This window comes from Gopherus evgoodei, chromosome 8 (assembly GCF_007399415.2).
Source record: "Gopherus evgoodei ecotype Sinaloan lineage chromosome 8, rGopEvg1_v1.p, whole genome shotgun sequence".
Lineage (NCBI taxonomy): Eukaryota > Metazoa > Chordata > Testudines > Testudinidae > Gopherus > Gopherus evgoodei.
The window spans coordinates 81,115,170-81,133,631 of NC_044329.1; the positions used below are offsets into that span (position 1 = coordinate 81,115,170).

General features: G+C 41.3%; 1 protein-coding gene across 9 annotated transcripts in view; it reads left to right on the top strand.

The window, feature by feature from the left end:
- The first annotated feature begins 718 nt into the window (after nt 1–718).
- Nucleotides 719–18,462, top strand: part of KYAT3 (kynurenine aminotransferase 3) — a 36,254-nt gene continuing 18,510 nt past the window's right edge. Inside the window, exons 1-4 of one of the 9 annotated variants that reach the window (XM_030572500.1) lie at nt 719–837; nt 7,123–7,223; nt 15,082–15,140; nt 16,518–16,662. In XM_030572500.1, coding sequence (XP_030428360.1) covers nt 7,125–7,223; nt 15,082–15,140; nt 16,518–16,662 — 303 coding nt within the window. In that variant the 5' untranslated portion in view covers nt 719–837; nt 7,123–7,124. The other 8 variants (XM_030572507.1, XM_030572501.1, XM_030572502.1 and 5 more) reach the window with 8 other exon arrangements.

An 18,462-nucleotide genomic window follows, 5' to 3' on the forward strand; every position in this document is an offset into this window, starting at 1 on the left:
GGCTACATACCCTGCTTGTTCCATGTTGGAATGGAAGGATTAATCCCCATCTTGTTGCTGTAGTGGGGTAGGGGCGTGACATTTGTTGTAGGGAAATGAGTGAGGTCTCTGCATCTGTTTGGGGGAGAGGCGGGTCACATGCCCTGGTTGCTCTACTGCAGTGGTTTTCAAACTGGGGGTCATGAACCAGAATTGGGTCGCGCAATGGAAGGCACTGAGTCCCGGCGGCTCTGGTCAGCACCACCGACCGGGCTGTTAAAAGTCCTGTCGGTGATGCTGCAGAGCTAAGGCAGGCTAGTCCCTACCTGTTCCAACACCGCGCTGCGTCCTGGAAGCGGCCAACAGGTCCGGCTCGTAGGCGGGGGGAGACAGAGCTCCGCATGCAGTCCCCGCCCCGAGCATCGGCTCCGCACTGGAAGCTCCTTCCTGCACCCCAACCCCCTCATCTCCAGCCTCACCCCAAAGCCTGCTCCCCTACCCCAGCCCTGAGCTGCTCCCACACCCAACCCCCTCATGCCAAGCTCCGTTTGGTCACAGGCATCAACAGTTTTCTTCACCTAGGTCACCAGAAAAAGAGTTTGAAAACCATGGAACTATAGGGTGAGCAGCACCCACGTGGAGTAGGGAAGGGGCGCTCCCGGCGCCCAACCTTGCGGCGCGGCATTTCTCTGCTGGCGGTGGGTCCTTGGGGGCAGGGACGGGGTCACAAAGGGGAAGGGAAGCGGCCCGGGCAGAGACAGTCGCCTGGAGCCCGGGGAAGGAGGCCCTGGCCTGAACTCTCTCTTTGTCCCCGCCCCTCTCAGGTGGGAAGCGCTGGGGCCGGGCGAAGCGGAAACGGTGAGTTGCGTGTCCCCTGTTCGGGCTGCCTGGGCTGCCGCACCGCGCGCGGACTTGGGGTAAGGGGACAGCTGGCCTAGGCCTGCCGCCCGCGCCTCGCTCCCTTCCAGCCATTTCCCGGACTCCGCAGGGCGGAGCAGCCGCCAGTGGTAGGCAGGGGGCTGCGCCCGCGAGGGGAAACTTACAGAGACCCCCCCAGACTTCAGGGGGCGGGCGGGTGAGCTGAGAGCTCCCAGCCTACAGGGGAGGGGGTGCACGGGGGCAGCAGAGAGCCCTCAGCCTACGGGGGGGGCTGCAGAGAGCTCCCAGGCTACGCGGGGGGGCAGGGTATAGGGACTACGTGAGGCAGCAGAGCGCTTCCAGACTACAGGGGAGGGGTCTCTGTGTGTGGAGAGGGGGCTCCAGAGAGCCCCTTGGCTTGTTTGGGGGACATTTCTCACTGTCTTTTACTCCCCAAACTTCAGAGAATGGGGAGCAGACTCTAAAGCTGGTTCTAGATTTTGCCTCTATCTCTGTAATGATCTCTAAATCCCAAACTATGTGGAGGCTCAAAATCAGGCTGCAAATCTAACTGTCTCACAATCCTAAATAAAGAAATGTGTGATTTATAGAGTGGCTGATGGCTTGTGGGCATCCCAACAAAACTGGGTACTGGCATTGTAGCTGACTCAGACTGGGTCTACAACTTAGGTTGTACATTGAATGGGGCTGTGAAAAATGTCACACCCTTTGTAACATAGTTAGGTCAACCTGACCTCTGCTGTAAAGGCAGCTAGGTCTATGGAGAATTCTTCCATCAATCTAGCTACTAGGAGGTGGATTTAGGCTACGTCTACACTATCTCTTTTGTCACCAAAATTTATGTCACTAGGGGTGTGGAAACCCCCCAACAAGAAGTTTCACTAGCATAAGTGGTAGTGTGCACAGTGCTATGTCGATGGGAGAGCTCCCACTGATAGCTCATGGGAGATGTTTTTATTATGTTGATCTGTTGGCACATAGCAACTACATGAGCATAGGTGCTGGAACTGGGGCTGTGAGGGGTGCTACAGCACCCCCTGGCTTGAAGTGGTTTCCATTATATACAGGGTTTACAGTTTGGTTCAATGGCTGTCACCACCCACCACTATACAAATTGTTCCAGTACTACTGTATATGAGCAATCTTACAGCAGTGCAGCTGCACTGGTAAGTTGCTGCAAGCTTGCTAGTGTAGATATGGCCTTACTCAGCAATGGAATAACCACTTCCGTCACTCTAGTAAGCATCAAAGCTACTGTTACAGCGGTGTATTCACATTTCTGCTGCAAAGCTTGTAGTGTAAACATACCCTAAGGCAGGTATGTCTCAGTGATACAGCCTCTATTTCACTGAGAAAGCATTTCTGCAATTCTTCATGTTACTCTGCTAAATCATAGAAATATTTTTTTATGTTGAGAGTACTTAGGCCCTCATACTGCAAAGTTACACCTATGTGTAGCCCATTGTGGTCAATGGAGTTCCATATGAATTTAAGAGGGTTAGCCCATGCCAATCAGATTGCAGGACTGGGGCCACAGGGCCTTCCATTTCTGTGCTGCAAATGTTAACATGCTTCAGGATGAAAATAATCAGAAGTGATTAGGCAGTTATAAGTGAAAGCATGAAAATAAATATAATCTGCTAAATACTAAAGATAGAGTGGAAATTAAAATTACAACTCAACTCCCTGCAATACAGTACATTTTTTTTATGTTCTCTTCTCATGCAATATGGATCTAACACGGAAACAAAAATGATGAATCTTACCCAGAATGACAACATAAAAATGGGCGTTCTTGCACAACAAAGACTTGTGTGTCCTTTCAGAGAATGGCCGGCCTGCCTTTCCTGACCATACTCCCCTAATGTTAACTGTAGCAATAATTGGACAATGGAAAATCTCTTGGCTTGACCTATCTTGTATTTTATAAAGGGTATAAGTAAAACCTTGGCGTGAACTCAGTCAGAGAAGACCCTTTCCTTGCCCTAAGCCTCTATGCCCCAGACATAGCAGCCACATATGAAGGCACACATCTGAGGTTTGGCCCTTGAAGCGCTTGAAAACAGGAGAGAAAGCTGGTTTGAGATGCTGACAAGCTCCTATATTTGCAAGTCCAATAGAAAATGTAAATATACATTATTTTGAGGACTGAAGTGTTTTTAGTATTTTTGAGTATCATCTTCCTCACCAAAGCACACAAGGAAATGGGGCTACTCACAGTATATAAAACTACATGCAGGCTTAACTCTGTGAGATCAAAGCCCAGGAGAGTTTCTTCAAGCTCGAGAACAATGAACTTTAAAGGGAATTAGAATTGTTACAAAAATTGAAAGATCGCTGGAAAGTGAAGTGTTGCTTTTGGTCTTTTATTAAAAAGAACAAAACAAATTCTCTCCCTCACACAAGTTAATTTTATTTTGCTCTAACTTCTTGTCTTTCCCACTAGATAGCTTCGTGTCCCGGTTACAGACCCATACATGAACTACCTTGAAGATCCTGTTTGGTCAGGAGGTAGAATGGTAGTGAAGATGTTAGGTCTGATACTGGGTTACTTTGCCAGGAGGAGTCAGGTGCTGGAGAGCAGGTTGTGGATAGGTGGTGCAAAGTAAGGGTGGTTGGGATCTGATCTTGGTCAGAGAGGAAAGGTGTTCAGTTGTGTACCAGGCAGTGGGATACAGATGCTGAGCAGAGAACTGAGGAGCCACATGAGACCAAGACTAGAGGCAGTTTACTTGAACGATAGGAGAGCAGAAGGACCAGAGGGCAGCACTAGGGATTGCCAATAAGAGGAGACGGTAAGAAAAGCCACTAGTTCTTTTCTCTTCCAGATAGCTTTGCTCTAGGACCTAGAGGCATCAGGGGCTTGAATTTCAGAATGGTGGAACATCCAAAACGCCCTTTGATTACAACCAGAAGTGCTCAGATTCTGTGAAAATTGGGCCCCAAGTGTCAGACCGTCTCATCCACTGCTGAACTCCTTGGAGCTCCCAGTCACTGCTTCTTGCCCGTACAGGAAGCTGTCCCCAGGTAGTCTGGCCACCTAGTGCAAAAAGAGAGAACAACAAATTTAAGAGACAATAATTTAACACCTCAACCCCTTCCCCATAAAAGGCCAAGTATGATTGAAAACACCTCTAGAATTGTCGTACACTGCAATAATAGAGTTTAATGTTCTTGAGCTGGAAGAAGCTATGCATTTTCATGAGCAAGAACATAACATAGGAACGTAAGAATGGCCATCAAGCCCAGTATCCTGTCAAATAAAAGTTTATTCTGGGGCTTTATAAAATGTTTCGTCACCCACTCAGAGCAAATTAATTGACAAACTATTTAAAGTGACAGAGCCCAGAACTGAACTCACCTTAAAAATAACATTTAAAAATCCCCCTTGATCCTGTAGAATGTATCAGTCTATCCTGTACAACACAGATCTAAGAGTGCAGGTTTATGTGGAGGCAAACATATAGCAGGTCATGTTGCCTTTGCTTTGCTCCTGAGAGCAGAGTATGGACTTGTAAAGGAACCGCCTGCTCTTCCTGCTGGAGAAGACTCTGTTTGGAAGAAGTTAATCTGTGTTACAAGAGGGAGAAGACAATATTTCTGATGGGCGCAAAACTGAACACACTTGCACAATCTAAATAATGGTCCCCTTTAAATCTGAACAAATAAACCAAAATGTGGCACCAACAGAGGCTATCTAACAAGTCTAGTTTGGTAGTTATTGCATGCTGAGACTCTGGGCTTTCTCTCTTGATACTGTTCAACAAAATATTGATGCTTTCCCCCCACTGTGCCCTTCATAAAACTTTCACAATTCAGTGTATTTTAATGGTGATAACAAAGGTCACCCAATTTTTAATTCCAGATGTTCTTATTGATAGCAGTCATACATCGGCAGGGGTCCAGGACTGCTGCTCTGTACTACAGCATAATGCATGCTACCTCTTGCTGTGCTCAGATTTCAGTTGCTTGTCCATTGTGGTGCTTATCATACTTTCTTTTTTGGTGTACAACATTTTGACCCTGTTGTAATAATCACTTACATGCATAAGTAACTTCACTCATGGGAAAACTTATTCGTGTGCATAAGGTTTTGCAAGATTTCAGTTCTTGTTTATACTTTTGTTCTGGTCTCATCTTCTGCTTCTGTTCCTATTAACTGAGCAACAGCAGTGCAAAGCAGGCATGCTTCAGTGTGGAATAACTGCTGAAAATGTTTGATGCAGTGCTGCATGAGAACTAGAGGAAGGCTGTCTATGCCTAGCAGTTGGAAAAATAGTGCTATTGTGTAATCTTATAAAATCAATGTTATCCATGTGGTTTATACTAATATATTTATAACATAAATTAAATATACAGAGGGACCTTCTAAACCTGGGCTGATTTCACAGTTACTGTAAATGATCATATCACATGGGCTAAGTGCTATTCTGAAAAAATGTCTGTAAAAGTAGATACAAATCAAACTCAGCAGACCTGTTCCTTTTCTATATTCAGTCATATCTGCTGACTTTAGTGTCAAAAGTAGGTTTTGTTGTGTTTTTTCTGTTAGCCCAGCAGTTCACAAAGCTGATGAGGCTACTGGATACTATTTCTATTTGTGTATCATCAACAGAGTTGTTTACTGAGTTCCAATCAGCTACACCTGTGCAAATTTATGAAGGTACTAAGACTGCCCAGATGTCAGTGAGGGTCTAATTTGGCCTACAGAACCCGTATTACTGGTGGTGGCTGCATGAGATGGAAAGAACCTATTTTGACTCTCAGGACTGTAATAAAGTTTGTAGTTCTGGCATATAGTGGTGGTTGGGAATCAGTATACTTTTAACTGGACACATTTGATATGGAGTCATTGAAACAATACATATGAAAGTTCAAGATGCTTTAAAAAAAAGAATAATTTTTTGGTATGAACCACACTTTAAGGACAAGGTACAATCATTCGTCTTTGACAGAGGATCTGTCCTCCTCAATGCTGACGTTCTGTGCTCTTCTGGGGTTAAATAAGACCCTCTTAGTTTTATTTGCATTGTTTCCATTGCATTTGTAGTCCACTAAATCTTTCTCATTTAGGTACATATGGGCAGCCTACCCCCCCCTCTTTTTTCTTAAAAAGACATTATTTCTCAGATTCCCTTTAACATCTCTCCCCATTTCCCATTGGATATACAGTCTGTAGTTTTCCTGTTCTCTAATCATTGAGTTTTGCAGTACAAAGTTAATAATTACATTGCTGTGATGTTACAGTTCTGAAGTAGGTCAGTTAGGTTACACTGGAACTTATTAGAGAAAAACAACCATTTTGACGTTGTCATCCAATATGTTTACTTAAATACACATTCTAAAAGTGGCTGTCCTGTAGTACCAGCTTTTATTCCTTCTTTTTTGTGGTCATGATTTACTGGGCTCATTTTTTTAGGTCAGTGAATGGGCTGTTACTGTCTACAAAATGTCTTGTGTAGGTATATTATTTTCTGCTCTGATAAATTTGATGTTTGCCAAACCAGTTTAAGCTTGATAGTTACTTTTATATAAAAAGAACTAAATAATACATAGGTCTTGATTTCCACATTGACAAATGATTTTTTTTTAGGTGTCTCAATTTTGGCTTACCAAATTTGAGACACCTTAAAGGGGACTGTTTTTTTTCGAGCATGGATTCTTAGTAATTTAAAATCGGTTGCCTTAATAGCATTTCTCAGATGTGCACTACCAACTGTGATAGCAATTTTTTTTGTTTGTTTGCTATGTGAACACTTGTTCATAAAAAATCCATCTGCAACCACTAACTTGTTTCAAATATGCTAATGAAGAGCCATCAGATGATGGTAATTTTTAGTTGCTCCTGACCTGGCTGGATTTGAAGTAGTGGGCTAGAGACAAGTTTCCATATCCCATTATCAATCCCCTAGCTGTATAGACTTTGGGTTTAGGTTTTTGTTTTTGTTTTATTTTCATCCATCTCTTGGTGAAGAGACCATTATTTAATTCAGTTCTGTCAAATAGATTCAAACTTCCTTTTACATGATATTAAAAATGTCTTGCAAATTCACTGTTTAAAAAGCATCACCCTTATATTTAGGTATGATAAGGAAATAAGCTACTGGGGTGGGTGTGGGTAGGGTTGGGAGAAGAAGAAAAATCTCAGGCTCTAAAATTGCTTAACTTTGTGTAGGAAATGCACATTTCTGGTCTTGCATCTGTAAGTACTAGATAAAGGCTTACCTTTTTTTTTTTTTTTAAATCTTATAAATTATTGTGCAGGCATGTTTTTTGCTCAGCAAAGCCTCTGCTGCCTTGGCATTAGGACACAGCTACTGAAGACAGTTTATCCTGTAAGAGTCTTCAGATTTTCGACCTCTGCAGTATGTATTCCATCAGTTCGTAGATTACAGTATATGTATGTCACGCTGTATTTATTTTAGAGATGCACTGCTACCGGTAAGTATATATTGGATTGGATGTCTACTTGGTTTAGTTCACTGAACCGATGATAAAAATGAAATTTTTGCCAGGCAGTTTAAGATTCATCCATGTTCTGTGAGGAAGTCCACAAAGCATTATGTTTTTTCTATTTTTTGTTGCCTTAGTCCCAGACATTTAATATGAAAACTGCAATAAATTATTATTCAAATCAATCAAATGTTAAACCATACTAGCATGATTATTGTTCTACATATCTGTTGCATTCTTTAAGGCAGTGGTTTCCAACCTTTTCTGGGTGGCGGGCGCTGGACGACGAGCCACCGAGGACCGTGGCTGGCAGACAAGCATCCGCCAAAATGCCGCCGAGAAGCGGCAAGGTCAAGAGGTGTCGCCACCGAAAATCAGCGGCATTTCAGCCGTGACGTCTCTTGGTGACGTTGCTTTTTGGCATTTTGGCGGCAACATCTCTTGATGACACCTCTTTTTGGCGACATTTTGGCAGATGCTTGTCCGCCGGCCAGTACACAGGTGCACATAGATGCCCTGGTGATCACCATAGTACCCGCAGGCGCTGTATTGGGAACCACTGCTTTAAGGCAATGTTAGTGGACACTGGAGAGGAAGGATGGTCCCATGGTTAGGGTATTAACCTGGGACTCGGGAGATGGGTTCAGTTCCCTGCTTTACCATAGTTCAGGGTAGGCAACCTATGGCACGCGAGCTGATTTTCAGTGGCACTCACGCCCGGGTCCTGACTATTGTTCCAGGGGCTCTGCATTTTAATTTAATTTTAAATGAAGCTTCTTAAACATTTAAAAACCATTTACTTTACATACAACAGTAGTTTTAGTTATATATTATAGACTTATAGAAAGAGACCTTCTGAAAAGGTTAAAATGTATTACTGGCACACGAAACCTTAAATAAGAGTGAATAAATGAAGACTCGGCACACCGCTTCTGAAAGGTTGCCGACCCCTGCCATACATTTTGTGTGTGACTTTGGGTAAGTCGGTCTCTCTGGCCCAGATCCATAAAGGGACTTAAGTGCTTAACTCACAGTTTTAGACCACGGCAATTCACTGCTCTCACCTAACCCTGTAGTTGTCTAAACTCACTTAGTCCCTAAATTTTTTGCTGTAGAAGTTTCCTAGGCACCCATGTTTCTGAGCATGTGCACTGCTGCCTCACTCTAGGTGTCTGGATGCCATCTCCTGTTTAAGCCCTAGTACAATCCACAAACCAGGGAATGGTAGACATTTGCCAACCAGCCCCAGTCCAATAGGCATGCTCAGATTATGCCTACCAGATTGGGCCCCATTCAAAATTAAAGAGGTGATGGTGATGCCTCCCTCGTGGTGGTTAGAGCACTTATGTGGGATGCAGGGATCCCAGGTTCAGGTCTCCCATTTGCCTGATGGGGAGAGAGAATATGAACGGGGATTTCCCACTTCTCAGGCGAGTTGTCTAATCACTAGGCTATTGTAACATGGGTATCTCAGTCTTTCCAATGTGGAACACCTTCAAGAACAGAGACTGAGAACACTCCACATTTGAATATTGTCTAGCCTAGTGGTTAGTGTACTCTTCTTAGAGGGGGGAATTGAACCTAGGTCTCCCACCACAATAACCTTCTCCTCTGGCATTTCGTACAAGAGGTGCCTAGACACCTAGGCCATCTAACTTCAGGAGAGAGGTTCCCAGCTGTGGATTGCAAGCAGAGATAGGTACTTCCTTGCAGCCTGCGCTTAAGTGCCTAACTTTTTGATAGGTGTGGGGTTTAGAACACACATCTTTAATAGGCATCTCCCATTGGCTAGCTTATGTGCTTCCCATCTAGCATGCTGGCATTTGTCGATTATATTCTAAGGTACATATCTCTTCCCATTGATAGTATGGGGACCCCAGATGCCTAACCCAGGCTTTGTGGATCGCACTGTTGTTCTAGTGATTTTTGTAGGTGCCTAAAACTTAGGTGTTGCAATGTTTAGTGTTGCAATGCCTAAGTCCTGTTGTGAATCTGGTCCTCCATTTCCCATCTATAAAATGGGGATTATAGTATTTCTCACAGGGTGTTGCAAGGGATAATATGCCAATAGGATAGTAGATACTATGCCAATAGGAGCTAGCTACACAGGTACTTGAGAGAGAGCAACACTTGATTAAGTTTATTGTATATAATTCTTGAAGTCTCACTGAAGTTGCTTATAAAATCATGTGGCACCATTTTATATCTAACTTTGTCAGAAGAAGGTGCAGTTTTTCACCATAATGGAGGAGATTCTAGGGACGGTGTAATGGAACATAGTAAGTACATTACTGGATCAATCCAGCATCCTGGTCTCAGACAGTGGCCATCACTAGATACTTCAGAAATAGGTGCAAGACCCCATAGTGTACAGTTATAGAATACATTTCCCTTGGGGGAAATTTCCTAAACTCAAAGCCAAGTTGGTTATGCCCTAGAGCAGGATGTTTTATTTGCATTGTGTTTTATATCTTATCTAATAATGGTGTAGGTGTTGTCATTGTCCGTACAGATGTCTAATCCTTTTTTTTGAATCCTGTTAAGTTCTTGGCTTCAATAATAGTTCAGGGCATTGAATTTCACAGGTTAATTATGCATTGTGGAAAAGTACCTTTTTTTATCAGTATTAAACTTTCACTTTCATTGGATGTCTCCTTGTACTTCTGTTATAAGAAAAGGTAAATAGCACCTTCTCTGTCATGTCCCCTCTTATTCATCTCCTTTCTATAACAACCATTGCTAATAAGGGCTGGACGTGCTTGGAAGCCATGAATTTAGATCTTGAAGGGGGAATACTTCGTGTTGCTTAACACTGATCAAGATTCTGCTAGCACTTCATCTTAAATCACTTCCATTCCTTAGCTTGAAGGATGATAGAATCAATCATGTAATTGAAAGAGTGGCATATGATATAAAATAGGGAAATTCTCAGCATTCTCACTAGCATCTGGACACACTTCAGCAGTGTTTTTTTCTTGTCCCTGGAAGAAAGCTCTATTTTCTTAATCATACCTCATTTTAATAATTTCAGTTAATTGCTTGGCCTTTAAAAGTTGAAGTAAGCACAGCTAGAACCCAAAACCGAGCTGAGGGCCTTGATAGCCAATACAAGGTCAGCAATTCCATTTTATGACATCAGAATCAAAACTAAGATCAAGGTACATAGGGAGAGAAAGCTCTAATTTTTAACAATAGAACATATAATGTTCTGTGATATGAAGGCTCTTTTAGTTCTCAGTAAGATTTCAGCCAGGAGAGAGAGATTTAGTACCATTTAAGCTTACTATGATTCAGTCATAACAATCCTGCTATTGATCAGCCTGTTGTGGTAGCCAACTGAAGTGGTCTTAAGAGTTGGTCAATACAATGATCTGCCCACTGGACCACACAGAATTCTGATTATTAACTAGAGAGATTCAGCGCTAGACTTCTCAGTTCTACATAGTAAAAAAAAAAAAAAAAGTAGACTAGCATGTGAAAACAGGGACGCTGCCAGAAGTGCTTATTGAAAAGGGCACGATAAAATATTCATATTATTGGGGGGTGTATTATAGCCAAACACTAATCTCAGTCTGCATTATGCTAATCAGTGCAGAGGTTGAGTACTCTTTTAGACACTTGCATATACCAGAGTAGTGGACCATATCTAACCAGAACTCCCTTTTAACCGCAATTTGGATATGTCCCTTGGCAACAGTCGCACATTCACACGCCAAGTTCTCCAAAACTGATTTGATGTCTTGTTGGGATAAATGGGACCTGTACTATGCTGAACTTTGTTGAAATTTGTGCCATGTGTCTGAGATTAGAATCTGGCCTGTGCAATAAAATTATAGTGAAAGAAGTGATTTGACATCATAGGCCTCTGTCCTGCAAACACTTGCAACATGGGCTTAACTTTACTAGCACAACAGTCCACAATCAAAATCAGTGGGGGCTACTCACTCTAATAATGTTAAGCATGTTTATGTTTGCAGGATTGGGGCCTGTGAGTATTAAATTAGGTAGAATAATTGGGCCAAAAGTGTTAATATAACACAGATACTGTCCAACATTAAACAGTTTTAAACGAGGTTTTGGGTTTGGCATACAAAGACCTCAGCTTCCTTAGTGCAGTATCGTGGCAAACACACCATTAAAATCTTTCTAAGACTTTATTAATGATACAGAAAAAGAATGAAAAACAGTTAAAGCATTTGAAATGTAAAGTATTAAATAAGGCTTTCGTTTTACAAAATCCCTTGTTCCTTTCCCTTTACCTGGAGAGGTGTGTTTTTTGACAGTCTCATAGGTGGTATCAAAGATTGAAGTAATTGTCATTTTGGGTGAAAAGAGAAGAAGTTAGTTGAGATGGGCTGGAACTGCTGTTGCTGCTGTAAAAGTCCAATCCCATTTCCTAAGAGGAAAAAACAAGACACAAACAAAGGGAGAGAGAAAAGAATAGCAAAGAAAATGAAGCTTTTGTCTCTGAAGTTGACTTTGGGACTCAGCAAACTCATCCCAGCATTGGGGTGCTTAGGGCATTTTTTAGCTGCCTCTCTGGTTACAGGCTCATAGCAGTGTTGCAAAATATGCAGTCTTGGCTGACTAAGCCAGGCTCATATTAGACAGAAGGAGAAAGGGGAGAGCAATAGGAAAGAAAATAAATGTGGTACATAAGGAAAAGAGCACAGCGGGTGTGCGGGGAGTGAAGTTTTACATCCCAGGTTTTGTTCAGGATTTAGCTGAAAATTCTGGAGATGGTGATGTCATCTGACTCCCTCTCTCTAGCCCAGCCTGGTTAGGAGGGATTAGGATGAAGATGGTCATGGATTCCAAGAGACAGTGGGGGTGGCAGCCATGCTGGTGAAGCTTGCTCAACGGCCCTAAATTGCTTTTTTTGAAGGACCTTGAAACGTAGCGATGGGTGGAATAGCCCATCCCCTCAATATTTTTGTCCACCAGTTAGGCCTAGTTTCTGACACTAAAGTTTTGGTTCACTGATTTCCGATCCCACGCTTTACACAGGCATGATCTTTACGCAGTTATTGAGTTCTATCATTGAGTTACTGTCTGCACTATAAAGAGGGGGTGGCGAGAATGGGTTTGCGCTTTTATTCTTTGGTAGACTGTATGAAGAAGGCCAGAAAAGTTTTTCCTGCTTTCTCTCTCTTTCGTTGTGTGCTGTTGTGTTTGTAAACTTTAAAGATACCACAAATATTGGGTCTGGTCATCCCTGGTTTTATAGGAAGGCTCCTTGGAGGTCTATTGTATGTGAATTTTCTCAGCCCCTACATTCAAGAGCATGTGTGTTTATAACAAAAATGTTTTCTCCCCAGTATTTGAGATAAATAAGTGTTAAGTTTTGAGTAGTCTGAATAAAAATAATTTCAATGAATCTTAATGACTATTGCAAACTGCTCCAAGTGCAAGGTCCATTTCTTTGACCTTGCCTTCTCTAACAAACAAAAAGCTATATATATAATTATATAAAATATAATTAGGGCTGTCAAGCGATTAAAAAAAGTGATCGCGATTAATCACACTGTTAATAATAGAATACCATTTATTTAAATATTTTGAATGTTTTCCACATTTTCAAATAAAATGATTTCAGTTATAACACAGAATACAAAGTGTATGGTACTAACTTTATTTTTATTTTTTATTACAAATATTTGCACTGTAACAAACAAACTAAATAGTATATTTCAATTCTCCTTATACAAGTACTGTATTACAATCTATGTATCATGAAAGTTGAACTTACAAATGTAGAATTATGTACAAAAAATAATTGCATTCAAAAACAAAAATGTAAAATTTCAGAGCCTACAAGTTCACTCAGTCCTACTTCTTGTTCAGCCAATTGCTCAGTCAAACAAGTTTGTTTACATTTGCAGAAGATAATACTTCCACCTTCTTGTTCACAATGTCTCCTGAAAGTGGAACGGGTGTTTGCATGGCACTGTTGTAGCTGGCATCGCAAGATATTTCCATGCCAGATTCGCTAAAGATTGATATGTCCCTTCATGCTTCAACCACCGTTCCAGAGGACGTGTGTCCATGCTGATGATGAGCTCTGTTCAATAACAATCCAAAGCAATGCGGATCAATGCATGTTCGTTTTCATCCTCTGAGTCAAATGCCACCAGCAGAAGGTTGATTTTCTTTTTTGGTGGCTTGGGTTCTGTAGTTTCCGTGTTGGAGTTTTGCTCTTTTAAGACTTCTGAAAGCATTCTCTGCACCTCATCCCTCTCAGATTTTGGAAGGCACTTCAGATTCTTAAACCTTGGTTCAAGTGCTGTAGCTATCTTTAGAAATATCACATTGGTATCTTCGTTGTGTTTTGTCAAATCCACAGTGAAAGTGTTCTTAAAACAAACAACATGTGCTGGGTCATCATCTGAGACTGTTATAACATTAAACAGATGACAGAATGCGAGTAAAATAGAGCCAGGGACATACAATTTCCCCCCAAAGAAGTTCAGTCACAAATTTAATTAACACACTCTTTTTTTTAATGAGCGTCATCAGGATGGAAGCATATCCTCTGGAATGGTGGCCGAAGCATGAAGGGGCATACGAATGTTTAGCATATCTGGTAGGTAGATACCTTGCAATGCCAGCTACAAAAGTCCCATGAGAAAGTCTGTTCTCACTTTCTGGTGACGTAAATAAGAAGTGGGCAGCATTACCTCCTGTAAATGTAAACTTGTTTGTCTTAACAATTGACTGAATGAGAAGTAGGACTGAGTGTACTAGTAGGCTCTAAAATATTGCATTGTTTTGTTTTTGAGTGCAGTTATGAAACAAGAAAAAATCTACATTTGTAAGTTGCACTTTCACGATAAAGAGATTCACCTCATACAAGTACTGTGGTGCAATTGAAAAATACTGTTTCTTTTGTTTATCATTTTTACAGTGCAAATATTTGTAGTAAAAATAATAATGTAAAGTGAGCACTGTACACTTCATAGTCTGTGTTGTAATTGAAATCAAATATATGAAAATGTAGAAAAACATCCAAAATATTTAATAAATGTTAATTGCTGTCCTATTGTTTAACAGTGCAATTAATTGAGATTAATTTTTTTGAGTTCATTGCATGAGTTAACTGCGACTAATCGACAGCCCTTTTATAAATAAATAAAACAAACTGATAGAAAAAGATGCTTCACTGCACATACTTCTCTCTGGGGGAAAGAGGATGACCAAACACCAGAACAGATGTGCAGTACTAAATGGTGCTCAAATACTCTGGAGATGAGCATAGTATGAGAACCTGTATAGAACAGAATGGTGTTTCATTTCCATGGCATCTCTGATGTCATAATCCTACCTGTTCTGAACTCACCCATAGATTTTTCTTGGGAAAATTGTGTCGAAAATACAGATTTTCAAATCGGAAAGGGAGGAAAGTCACTCAGCCCTTCAGATATTTATTTTATTTTTTTTAAAAAAAGGGTTCAACCCTTTTTTTCCCATTTGTAGGTCACTGGCAAATGCTGTGCACTACATTCTGCCGTGACCTCCATCCCTTCCTGACTTCAGTGAGTTTGTGTAGTGGTAAGTCATAATGTAGAGTATTTTGTTTATTTTAATGTTAGACTGAACTCAAGCTATTATCATCCATTAATATCAGTAATGTTATATTATTGAACTTGTTCAGTTATGGTATCTTTGGAAGGGCATAGGAGAGGGTTTCTCATGCAACGTTACAATGTCTAACAGTATAAGACTTTGTAATTCTTAACAAAACCCCTTTGTCTATATATTTTGATCTTGTAGACAATGGCCTTCAAGCACAAAAACGCAAAACGAATTGAAGGGCTTGATGTCAATGTATGGTAAGTGACATATTAAAATATATGCAGAATTCTAAAAATCAGCTAGTGTGTTATCTTTTCCAAATTGATTATTTATCTAGCACCACAGAAATATACAACTCTTGTTATCCCTGGTGCTGAATTGTATCCACACACATACCTAGAAGATAGATTCAGTGGGCCAAATGTGGTGGTGAAGATCTGTATTAAGCCAATACAAGGTCATAAACTGTGACTAAGTTAGAATTCTGAAGTGCAGAATGAACCAATGTAAAACAAAAGTAATTCTCAGCAGGAGTGCTAGAACAATTTGTATATTGGGGGTGCTGAGAGCTATTGAACCAAATTGTAAACCCTGTATATGATGGAAACCACTAGTTCCAGCACCTATAATTCTTAGGTGTGGTGGCAACACGGGGCTACAGATTTATAGATTAGTTTTGTTGAACAACCTAGCTTTGCCAATTTACACTGGTTTCATTTAACCATCTTGAACATGTCACTGTAGAAATCAACCTAATATATTTTACCATATTTTTATCCAGGGCTTAAATTGGTCTCAAAGTAGCATCAGGTGTGTCATTGCCAACTAGTGGGATTTCATAAGTTTGTAACATTAACTGAGGGGTTGGACAGATTGTTTAAATGCACTTAGAGCCGTCTCGCCAGTGACCATCCTGCCTCATACTCCTCACAGCAATTTCTGTTATTGATGACTGTGTCTGTGACCCTGTAACTATAATTTTTTATCTGGTTAACATTTGGATGGGTGAGGGAAGGGCAGAAGGAAAGAGCACACATAAAAAGGAAAAAAAATTGCGGATTAAAAATTCTATAATTAGCTTTTGGCAGGCTTAATGGAACAACTAACAAACTCTACGAATCAGTCCATAGACTGGTATGACTAGGAATATTTACAGAGCTCAGTGAGAGGATTGGCTAATGCTGTGAGTCTTGCTGGCTTAAATGTTTGCTAGACTTGTCAGGTTAGATTCACCCCAGTAACTGCACCTGCCTGCTTCAGCAAGATCCAGTATGTTCTGTGTGGGGGGATTCACCCCAGCAGTATTGTTTCACTGCTGCCTTCCTTCAGGGAGTACGTTGGAGGTTGTCCGTTTTTGTTTGCAGCCAGGGTCCCATATGAGTCCTGCAATACAGACTGTTCAGGAGATATGCTCTGCAGACACCATCTCCCAGATGTTTCTGCCTACACTTGGGGTTCCCAATAGTTTTGCACTGCCCCATCCTCTCCTCTAGTGGTCTTTCCTTTGCTAGAGGCCATTTGCCTTCTGTGAATTTGGTCCACTGTGGATTCAGCCCATTGCTTTTACATTTAAAGTATGACAAATGAGCAGGATAATTTTCTTGGTAAAACTTTTAACACATATTTTTCCCTAGGGTTGAATTTACCAAAGTGGCTGCAGACTCCTCAATTGTTAATCTTGGTCAAGGCCTTCCAGATATATCCCCTCCTAGCTATGTTAAAGAAGAGCTAGCCAAGGCAGCGAAGGTTGATAGGCTGAACCAGTATACACGTGGCTTTGTGAGTACATTGAAATTTTGGGAAAGTTTGTTACATGGGAAACTTTAAGACTTGGTTTTAAGTTAGGTGTATAACTTTGTTCCCTTTCATCTTGGCTTCTCTTCCTCCTTCCAAGCATGAGTTTCTATAGTAGAGTTTACCAGCTGCTGATCAGCCTCCCCAGTGTAGTTTTATTTAAAGCAGAGTCCTTCACTCAGATCATTATCTTATAGTGCAGCATGTGTACCCTGCCAATCCTCTGGCCAGGTCACTTGTGGTCTCACGCCTTCCAGGGAATCCAATTCCAGTACAACAATAGTCCAGTAGCTTCATGCCAGATCTTCATCCCAACTTCACATTTGCAGGGGAGTCGCATTTTACGTGGGGGTTAGGTTCTAAAGTTAGCGTATAAGGTGAAAATCGCATATGGTCAAAATTACTCTTGAAAATCCCTTAAATCACCCATAAAGTACAGTATACTGTACATGGTTTTGTGTATGCAACCCTGTACAGTAATATATGTAATGTACAGCATATAATAAAGAGTACATATGCAAAATATAATTTTACAGTATTTTTAATTACATGAGAGAGAGATGGAAGAAGGAAAGAATAAAAAAGGAAAACAGTAAACCTAACCACTCACCATCCATCCTGGATATTCTTGCTAGTCTATGACGATGGTGATAGTGCTGATACGATGACTAAGACAATGGTGATGCGATGACGATGAAAGATGAGGAGGATGATTAGTACAGCGCCCGTATGATGAATGATGAGATGATGAAGATGGGCACTGTACACACTCCGGTGATTAGTCTTCCTCTTCTCCTGACAACACTACTGGGGGGTCCGTCAGGGCTTGATGTTGATCCAGGAGATGGAGATGACGGAGAGCGAGTCGTAGAGGAAGTAGATGGCTGTGGTTCAGCTCGAGAAGTTGATTGCGTAGGTTCAACTGCTGCTGGTTGTTTTTTCTTGAAAAACATGGTGATCAGCAACTGTCGCTGTTGTCTCTTGAGCTACTCAAACACTTATTGATAGGGTATCAAATCATCCGTAATACTACATGTGATTTTGAGGCTTCGTTCCATAGAGGGATCATATTTAGAAATTAAATCATTCTAGTGTTTTACTGCTTGGAACACTTGAGCAAATTTATGAAGATTCCAACTTGCTGGCTCTTCCTGTTCCTTGTCATCATCATCATCTTTGTCCTCTGTTTTTTCAATTTTTCAGTTCCTCTAACTCTTCATTAGTCAATGTTTCTCTGCCCTTAATTAATTCTTCAATTTCTTCCTCAAGGATGTTGACGAAGCCATCACCACCCACTTGCCTGGCCCTCTCAACAATGTGTTTCGCCTCTTTGTCAATGGTTGGGAAACCCTTAAAATCATTCACACATTCTTTCCATAAGTTTCGCCAACATGCATTGACTGTTTCAGGCTTGATTTCATTCATTGCCTGTTTAATGTAAGTGATGCAATCGGCAATGTTGAAGGACTTCCAACACTCCATCACATTAAGATTGAGATCAGCATTCATAGCGCTACATATCCGTGACAACGTAAGCCTCGTGTACGTGACCTTGAAACAGCAAATCACCCATTGGTCGAGAGGTTGGAGGATGGAGGTGGTATTAGGAGGGAGAAAGATGACTTCAACGTCATCATACGCAAACTGGAGTGCTTCAGGGTGGCCAGGAGCATTGTCTATGATCAGCAACACTTTAAAGTCAAGTTCTTTCTCTTCGAGATACCGCATGCCCTCCAGAATGAAACACTTGTGGAATCAATCCAGAAATAATGCTGCCATCACCCA